General features: G+C 34.5%; 2 protein-coding genes and 1 long non-coding RNA gene across 3 annotated transcripts; 2 read left to right on the top strand and 1 right to left on the bottom strand.

Annotated features, from left to right (window-relative positions):
* Positions 1-18: 18 nt before the first annotated feature.
* St2 (Sulfotransferase 2) lies at positions 19-2579 on the top strand. The gene is made up of 7 exons (XM_012372333.2): positions 19-155; positions 245-448; positions 629-725; positions 972-1128; positions 1202-1322; positions 1622-1716; positions 1795-2579. Coding segments are annotated over exons 1-7 (990 nt in total). The 5' UTR covers positions 19-154; the 3' UTR covers positions 2110-2579.
* On the bottom strand, positions 1217-3466 carry LOC137000280 (uncharacterized). The gene is made up of 3 exons (XR_010890574.1): positions 2595-3466; positions 1655-1878; positions 1217-1344 (listed from the first exon to the last, which is right to left on the bottom strand). It is a non-coding gene; the product is annotated as an uncharacterized lncRNA (long non-coding RNA).
* Positions 3467-3539: 73 nt separating this feature from the next.
* Positions 3540-9565, top strand: LOC105675608 (DDB1- and CUL4-associated factor 10 homolog). The gene is made up of 6 exons (XM_012372882.2): positions 3540-4243; positions 4351-4464; positions 4552-4749; positions 4833-5004; positions 5101-5316; positions 5400-9565. The coding sequence occupies exons 1-6, from the start codon at positions 4038-4040 to the stop codon at positions 6579-6581; spliced, it is 2088 nt and encodes a 695-aa protein (XP_012228305.1). The 5' UTR covers positions 3540-4037; the 3' UTR covers positions 6582-9565.
* The last annotated feature ends 1 nt before the right edge of the window (position 9566 follows it).

The following is a 9566-nucleotide window of genomic DNA, read 5'->3' as shown; positions in this document are numbered from 1 at the left end:
AGTCTCAGTAGTGGTCCATGGAATTCGAACAACCGAGAGTACGTTCATTCCTCTGCAAGTCGTACATGTGACAGCACCCAAGTGTGTAGAGCGTATTTGCATTTAATCCGCATTGTATTTGCATGATCAATCATATTTGTTCAACTCGGAAGCAAGTAAGTGTTAAACGCAAAGTGATTGCGATTGCGATTATCCGCGCGCCTTTTTCTTCAATTAATCGCTGAATTAATATTTTTTGTTTTAGTGGATAAACAATCATTCGTATTTTCGACGGTAGACGATGAGAATGGAAAGAAATTGGACGAGATGTTCCAATTAACGCCCAGTTTTCTAAGAGTACAGCCTAGCCGTTGTTTATTGCCGCCGAAGTTTATTTTTTATGCGCAAAAGATACGCGATTTCACAGTGTACGAAGACGACGTCTGGATGGTCTCGTACCCTCGTACTGGTGAATATTTTAAAACTCATTTTTTAATAAATATAGTTGTACAGTATATAATTCTTAAAAAGAAAAAAAACCTTTTCGCACAGCTTACAGAATCAAAAGAAATTGTTAATTTTGTGTTGATTGTATTATTAAATCTCTATTTTTCAAATTGTTTTCTGATATTGTAAAATTGTTTTCTAGGCAGTCACTGGATACAGGAAATGGTATGGTGTATTGGACATGATTTTGATTACGAAAAAGCTCGCACGCTTATTCTCCTGCGAAGTCCTTTGCTCGAGTAAGTCAATTTACAAACTAATAATATAATTGATTAAAAACCTTTATTTTATTGTTAAAAAATGTCATAAAATCCATCTAATCACTGTCGACAGCTTATTATTTTATATCACGCAAATTAAAATGCCTGCATGTTGAAAATTAAAATTAAAAATAGTTTAATGATATCCACACACAGCTTAAAGTTGTTTCATTGTCAATTGCAAGAAACCAACCAAATCTTTTTCTGAATTTCTCTTTTCGACAGAGGTTCAGCTGTTATGATTAATGGAGATTATGACGAGTGGTTTAAAAAACTGGGCGACAGCATTGAAAACATAACAAACATGCCAAGACCGCGATATATTAAATCTCACTTACCGTGGGATTTATTACCAAAACAACTTCTCGAGAAGAAGCCTAAGGTGAAGAAAAGTAGCGCAAGCACGACGTACACTTTTTTATACCTTTCTTTAGTGACGGGTCGATATTTTGCAGGTGATTTACGTCGCAAGAAATCCAAAAGATACCTGCGTCAGTTTTTACCATTACTTAAGAATGTTCCACGGCATGAAAGGAAACTTCGACGACTTCGCAGAGTTAGTGCTACAAGATAGTGGTGTGTTGAGTAATCCATCTTCCTAAAAAAAAAATCACTATTAATAACAAATAATTATTTATCAATTTTTTATGCAAAAAACAATCGTAGAAGCTTATTTTATTTTAAAAAATGTCATTAGTTAAAAATGCAATTAGTAACAATTGGTAATTTATTATCTCATGTTATTTAAATCGAGATGTCTGCATGTTGTAAATTAATGTGAATTTTGTGATGACTTTCTTAAAACGACATTATCTATAGAATGTATAAATAAAAATTAGAATTAAAATGAAATTTACAAAATAATGTTTGTTTAGCTCCGATGAGCCCGTTTTGGGGAAATGTCCTACCTTTTTGGAAGATGAGAGATCACGATAACATATTATTTTTGAAATACGAAGAAATGAAACGGGTAAAGTACAGAAAACACGTCTGTTTTTAAAATATATCTTCATGGATTTTTTACTGAAACGTGCATTATGCTTTTCAGGATCAAATAGCAGTGATCAAGAGAGCAGCAGAGTTTCTGGGTAAGAGTGTGACTGATGAGCAAATCAATGGATTACGCGAACACCTGAAATTTACAAAAATGGCAACAAACCCATCGATGAACATGGAAATGTTACTAAACGGAAGTGCATCAACAGATGACCCGAATTTCAAGTTTATCAGAAAAGGCAAAATTGGTGACTGGACAAATTACATGTCGGAAGATCTTGCTCAACGATTCGACGAATGGACCGAAAAGCATTTGTATGGAACCGGTCTAAAATTTGATACAAATATTATAGCTGATGAAGAATAAGTAATTTCACAGTACTATACTTTGATTAACCATTCTACTTTTAGGTTTAACACTTTTGTGTGCAAAATAACTTTGTTATTGTGACAAATTTTATCTTAAATTTATATTGTAATTGTATATTTTATTATAGTTAATTGATATTGTTGACTGGTGTTGTGAACAATTATATTATCAAAATATATACGCTTTATAAAATATTTCTATTAAGAACATATGATATGCATTTATAGCATGGTATCATAAAAATTATAAATACTTTTTTTAATTATTATTGTTAATCCAATAATTATGTTATTATTATAATTTTCTCTGAAACACTAATAATTAAAAATATATAATAATAGAAATAGTCTATAATATACGCGCGCGTATACTATCCTTGAGTTAATAAATATTTATAACATCTAATAAAAGCTGTACCTAGTGTTCATGTAATAATTAAAAAATAAATGTACGAAAAATATTGACAATGAAATAGGCTATACCTTAAAATGTTATTTATTATGTATTCCGTTGTGTGATTAAATAAATTACGTATAGATTCTTTATTCCATCTTATTTCCATTTTTAACGCTTTTCTCAAACGTAGAGTCCAAATTGTCTCTTGTCTTTTTTGTGTTTTCTAGAAGATGCAAAAATAATTCAATTGTATTATTACTCTTTACGCCAACACACAATGGTTATATTTAAATAAAATTGAACAGAAACAGTAAAGCCCGTATCAGACTACTGGCCGGAGCACAGACTTTTGCATAAAGCATAACGCATAAGCATAAGGAAATTGATTGGTCCATTTCCTTATGCATTTGCTTATGCTTATATATAGACCAATCAATTTCCTTATGCTTATGCGTTATGCTTTATGTAAAAGCTTGTGCTCTCGGCTTACGCATTGAAGATTGAAGATTATCCAATAGCGTTTTCAAGTAAACGAATTTTTATCGACCTAAACTTGTCGTCATTGGGTGCGTTCGAGGAGCACGCTATCAGCGCTATTGTGTCATTCTATCCCTGTTTTATGTCTAATGAGCGATAAAGATAGAATGACGCAAATAGCGCTAATAGCGTCTCCCTGAACGCACCCATTGTATCGTCTCCGCCAATAAAAGACTTGAATTCATAGGAAAATAGTGATTAATGGATCCGAGATGGATCAAAATCCGTTCGCTTGAAAACGCTATAAAATTTAATATCAAATATTTAATATGTGATTGGTCGGTTCTGCATTATGCGTTTACACAAATTTACCCTAAGCAATTAATGATTGGCAGATTTGATTCGCAGATCTAGAGTGTAACACCAATCAGATTTGGTAATCTTTAATCTACTAACTAGCTGCCATGTGTACCGAGCATTTGTTCATCTAAACGCAGCTAATGTCACGTCATGTGTTTCTCGATGCCGATGACAGGCGATGATCAGCGAAGATGGCGCTGATCTGTATTATGTCAGATTTTTAAAATTGATTTGAACCTTTTATCTGAGCCTTCGACGACGACGACGACGACGTGCAAGTACAATTCCCAGTTGTCACTTTTACCCGACGTCGCAATTGTGCCGCAACACACAAACACAAGCGGTGATGTGCGCGAAAAGTCACGTGTAATCTCGCGCATAGTATTTCGTACTTAACCTAGTCACATTGAACCTTGAACCATTATCGTCGTCAAAATTTTCGATTTTCTGTGAAATATGAATTTGCATTAAAGAGTAGGTGAAATTCTGACTGAACGACGATTGCGAAGAATCGTTGCGGAAAATTAGCAATCGACAAATTCCGAAATACATTGGGTGATAGATCACCAAGTCTCGACGAAGCTGTCGTTGGATTTAATTTGAATTAAAACTTTCTGACGCTGTTTGCGAGCTCTTGATTTTGTCTTCGGATACGTTCAATTGGATGCGGTTGAAATTAACACCTGGCTGAAATGCCGAAGATACGGATCAAGCAAACGCCAAACAGCCTTTGGTTGAGGCAACGCGAGTTGGGTGTAAAGTTTCCGTTGGGCCACAACGATGACTTTCACAAGACTCTTTACTCTTCTATACAGCCTATTACTTCGTGGGATCATGGGGATAATTTAACCGCTGCGAGACACGGCGGTGTATTTAATTTGGAGTATTCGCCAGATGGGTTAGTAAATCGGGTATTTCTTAACACATATCCTTGAAAACATCCTCATCCACAACATTAAGATCTTGAAATCATAGCTATATCTCATTATGCGTTTGATATTACAGGTCTCTCTTGCTGGCAGCATGTGAGAAGAAAAGTATTTTAATGTTTGACCCATTATGTAGAAAATTAATACATGCCATTGACAATGCTCATAATGATTGCGTCAATTGCGTAAGGTTTGTAGGATGAATTTCTTAAAATTATAAAGAAAATCACAAAAGGACACGGACCATGTAACATGACATTGTTCATCATGATATTAGATTCCTGGATCAACGTATGTTTGCTACATGTTCTGATGACAGTACGGTTGCTTTATGGGATGCCAGGAATTTAAAACAAAGGATAAGGACTCTTCAGGGACACTCTAATTGGGTTAAAAACATAGAATATAGTCCAAGTGATAGTCTGTTATTAACTAGTGGATTTGATGGTAGCATATATACTTGGGATATTAATAGGCAAGCAATATTTGATTAACATAATAATTTGTTCTCTTGTATCTATACAGCTGTATAATTGTGATGATAATTTTGTTCTGCAGCTTTACAGAGAATAGTTTTGTGTATACGCGTGTATTTCACACAAATGGATTAATGCGAACAAGACTTACTCCCGATACTAGCAAAATGTTAATATGCACTACGTCGGGATATCTCATTGTAATACACAATCTTAAGCTTAGTACACTAAGTCAGGATTTGGCTGGATTCAAGGTAGATAACACTTCTTCATCTTTTATTTACTTAAATTGAACGTTTCATATTATAAACATGATTATATTAAATCACTCTTGTCTTTTATTTTTCCAGCCAAATATGTACAGATTAATGCAATTATCTCAAACTACTATACCAGTTGCCGCAAGTTTCACGCATCTTTTTGCTCAAAATCGTACTCACAACAGAGTTGAGTTCCTCACCGACTTTCCTATAGGCGACGATGCTGAGGTAATATCCAGTTTACAAGTTCATCCACAGGGATGGTGCGCCTTATCGAGAAATGTCAGTAGCGGTGAAAAATCAGAGGTCGGTTTGATGGATTCAATAGTTTATTGCATTATAATCATGTATGACCAGTAAATTTCATTGATGTTTCGTTTCATTTACAGTGGACCTGCATTCATGACATACAAGAACGCGAAACGTCTAGCAATGTGGAACACGTGAATGAGGGAGAGGAGGGCCGTTTAACGAGTTTAAACATGGAAGAGTTTGAGGACTTTCCGCAGTCGCAGCCGTCGAGTTCGGGTATCACGTCTTCCCTAGTAATAGAAAGTTCAAATCGCACCCGAATAGTACACGACGTGTCGGATATGAGATCAAACTCATTCGAGCCACCTATCCATGTATCCGCGGACGCCGCGCCGTCATCAGTTAGATCGTCGAGGACAAACTGGCAAGTGCGGACTCTACGTTCTCAGTCGAGAAATCCGCGGGCGGATAGAAATTCGGTGAGAACAAACTTCGACATGCTCGAAGTGAATTCAGGTACGAGCTCCGCTGCCGATTCAAGAGTAAATACGATTCACAACGATGATAGATCGGAGAATCGACATGTAAACGATAATAACGATTCGACGCACGATGCGTCAGCTGACGACAGAGATCGGGAGAATGCGCGAGAGTATAGAACTCCCAGGCTGCAATCTCAACTCAACGACTTGCGACGACGCAATGTGATCGACAACTTTTCCACCGGCAATGTGGAATTGCACGTCAGCTCGAGCGACGTGTGGGAAGCGCTCGTGGCGATCAGAGAAGCCAGAAATCGTCGCGAACGAGAGAGGGAGTTTTATCCCGGTGCCGAAAGGCGAGACTGGTTGCCCAGATCGAATAACGGCGTCAGCGTAAATATACCTCGATCCTCCCACACGGTAGTAATAATTGGCGATCGTACGCGGGTGCAGAGCCTACCGAATCGGCAAAGTCAGAAGCCCATGTACGCGATACCGAGGAATCACAAGATTCATCAGAACACACCCAGGTTGACGCACTACATCGAGGAGCCTAACGTTGGCTCCGGGTATATTAAAGAATTGTGCTTCTCGGCCGACGGTAGACTGATATGCTCACCATTCGGTTACGGAGTACGGTTATTAGCGTTCTCGAACAACTGCGCCGAGTTGTCCAATTGCGTCCCGCCCGCCAACGAGTCCGTGCAGCTTCACGAGCTAGCGACGCACATTGGTCATTCCGATATTGTGGTCAGCACGAAATTCTCACCCAAACACTATTTGCTCGTATCCGGCTGTCTTAGCGGTAAAATCGTCTGGCATCAGCCGGTAGTTTAGCTAAATTGACAAATACTTTAGACACTTGGTTATTTTCCATTAATTCGTCTCTTGATAGATAGGTAAGTATACTTTGCCACTCTGTGTATAAGATCATGCTGACTGTGCGATGAATCTTTTTTTTTTTTTTGTTAATTATATTATTTTTACTTGATATATACATATACGAACATTTAATCATGAATATATAAAGCATAAGTAATTAGAGCATGATATTTCAATTTTTATTGTGCAACTGTAAGATACATGATATACATTTATAAATAATCTGGACAATTAAGTTTGTACACATTAACAGATATCAACATGAAGAATATTCATATCAAAAGATGAGTCAATTATTTAATAGAAACAATCTTGCCAAACAATCTATCCGTCTAACTAGTGACTTTTAATTTTTCAACTAGTTAATATCACTTGGATTCTTTAAATATGCTTTCGAAAAAAAAGTCTGATTTTTGATTTCATGAAAAATGCATCAAATCTAACGATATTTATATACTCTTGATTAAAAAACCACTGCTTTTATTTATTAGCTTAAGTAGTATTATACAAGCATATTTGGACATGGACAAAGACAAGTGAGATAAACTTCCAATTAAGTATTCATTCGTTATGATTCACTGTGCAGTATTGATCGCAAATATTGAATATTTGCAATCCAAGAATAAATCTAATTTTATAAATTTTGATTAAAAAAGAGAAAAGAAGATAATTAATTCTTTGAATTTTATTGTAAAACATTTATTATAGTGTTTATTTCTTATATATGCATTGTATAATATTATACTTCTAATATATATTTTTAGGTAATTATATTTTTTTCTTAACTTATATACAGAGTGTTTCGCTTCTACTGCACTTCTAATGACAGATTCTTTGATCAATTTGCAGTTCTTGGCGGAGAAAAAAATTCTTTTTGTTAAGAAAAGCTGAAACAAATATTTTTTATTTCATCTTTAAAGCTCCGTTTGTCGAAAGCTATTTATTTTTTTTAACATTTTTGTGTAGAAATACATTAAACACTCTGTATATATCTATATGCTGTATCTCTAAATGTGTTTAAAAAGTATTTTGATTACATCTTTACTTGTCTTGAATTGGGGTATTGTATTAAAGCTCTATCGTAATCTTCTTAAATCATCAAAATTTTGTTCTCAAAGTGATTAATATAACTAACATTATTATATATAATAAATAAAACGCCTAATAAAATTGTCGCTAATAGTAGAAAATGCGGAACACCCTTTTATTTCTTACTTTACATGTATACCTATCCAATATTATTTTTTATGCAAAGCATTAATTCATAGATTATAATGAATAAAAAATTTAACAATTACGTTATGAACTCATTGTGTATTAAGAGATAAATACACTATAGGGACGCTTTTTATTACGTGAAAAGATTTGAAAATGATGATCAAACAAGTGAACTTGAGACTATATTGCGAGTCTTTTCAAGAATAACATAATGAGAAAAATCTTATTTTGATCGATGTATATATATATATAAAATTTATATGAATATTTCAATCTTTATTTCACAAAAGAACCACAATGCTAATACAATAGATATTTTTGTAATCATGTGGTACTTAAGTTAAAATTTCAGCATGGTAAAATTATAACATTTATTCATCCGAAAAACACTCTTCCCCGTTGCTTTTTCGAGAGGTGGTGTGATATGTTTTACAAATGTATTCGTAGCTAATATGTTGAAAAGTCGGAACACAATACGGAATGAAATCCTAATTAAATCGACCGATTTATATATGCAATAGTATACGGCAACAATATGCAATATTATTTAGAATAGTATAAGAATGAATTTTATCACCGAGGAGAAGAGTACGTCTTGCGGGTGTAAGATCTGTATATTAACGGAAATTGTAGAAATAATAATCGAGTGTTCAAACCTATCATTATATTTGTATGATTAATAAGGCGTAACGTATTCTGTAATATATATATACATGTAAATATATTGTCGATTATATGTATTAAAAATAGTAATCCTCGCGTTTGAAGTGTTCTATCGTTTAGCCGTTTGATATGTGTTCTATCTACCTATACATACCTTTTCGATTAGTCATCAATTAAATTATGTCAGCAGCGAAAAGTTACGCATTTTGTGATGTACATGGAAATAAAAGGACTGTTTTATATGTTATATGACCCTGTTCATGGATAGGCTTGTAAAATGTATTTAAAACATTCTTCTTTCACACATGTAAATGTTTAATCTCAATATGTTCCTCTTGTGAACATCTTGTATACTTTCCGCAAAAATCAACTTTTACTTTTATGACTACTTATGAATTAAAACACAATTATTTCTGTCCCAAGGTTTTTGGTGAATCATAAAACCGATATTGTAAAAACTTTTTCATTAATATTGCAAATTGTGAAAGAAAGATATCGTTTTTTGGTTTCTGACATTATGATACGATGTTGCAATGACTGAGATTGCTAATTGAAACTACACGTAATATCGACAGGACTCGCATGATCAAACACAAATTACAAAGCGCAATTTTTGCATCGTGAACAGTATACGCTAATGAACGTGCAGGAAATGCGTGTGGATATAGATGTGCTTGGGTACGCGTGTGTGTGTTTTATGCTTACATTTTTGCAGGTTGATAAGACTTTGGAGAATAATTTTTACACAAGTGATAATTTCTATTTTTCTTCCTCGTACTTAAACGGAATCCGTGTGTAGCATTACGCAAAAGTGTAAGTACGAATTATCGCGAACACGATGGACAACAGATTATGCGCTTTGTCGAAGATCATGCGTGCGAATTATCATTTTTCCTCGTTTATAACAACTGGTGTGACAAATGGCTCTGCGTTATTAATGATGACAGGTACGCTGTTATTATTATTTTCGTGCGCTGGCACGACTTTAACATTGCGTGTTGATTGTTTTGTAAGATTTGTTTTTTATTCTATGCAATAAAACGGTGCTTGATATCGCAT

The sequence above is a fragment of the Linepithema humile genome, chromosome 5 (genome assembly GCF_040581485.1).
Source record: "Linepithema humile isolate Giens D197 chromosome 5, Lhum_UNIL_v1.0, whole genome shotgun sequence".
Taxonomy (NCBI): domain Eukaryota; kingdom Metazoa; phylum Arthropoda; class Insecta; order Hymenoptera; family Formicidae; genus Linepithema; species Linepithema humile.
The sequence above is the reverse complement of the archived record's forward strand: the minus strand, read 5'-3'. Positions and strand labels throughout refer to the sequence as shown.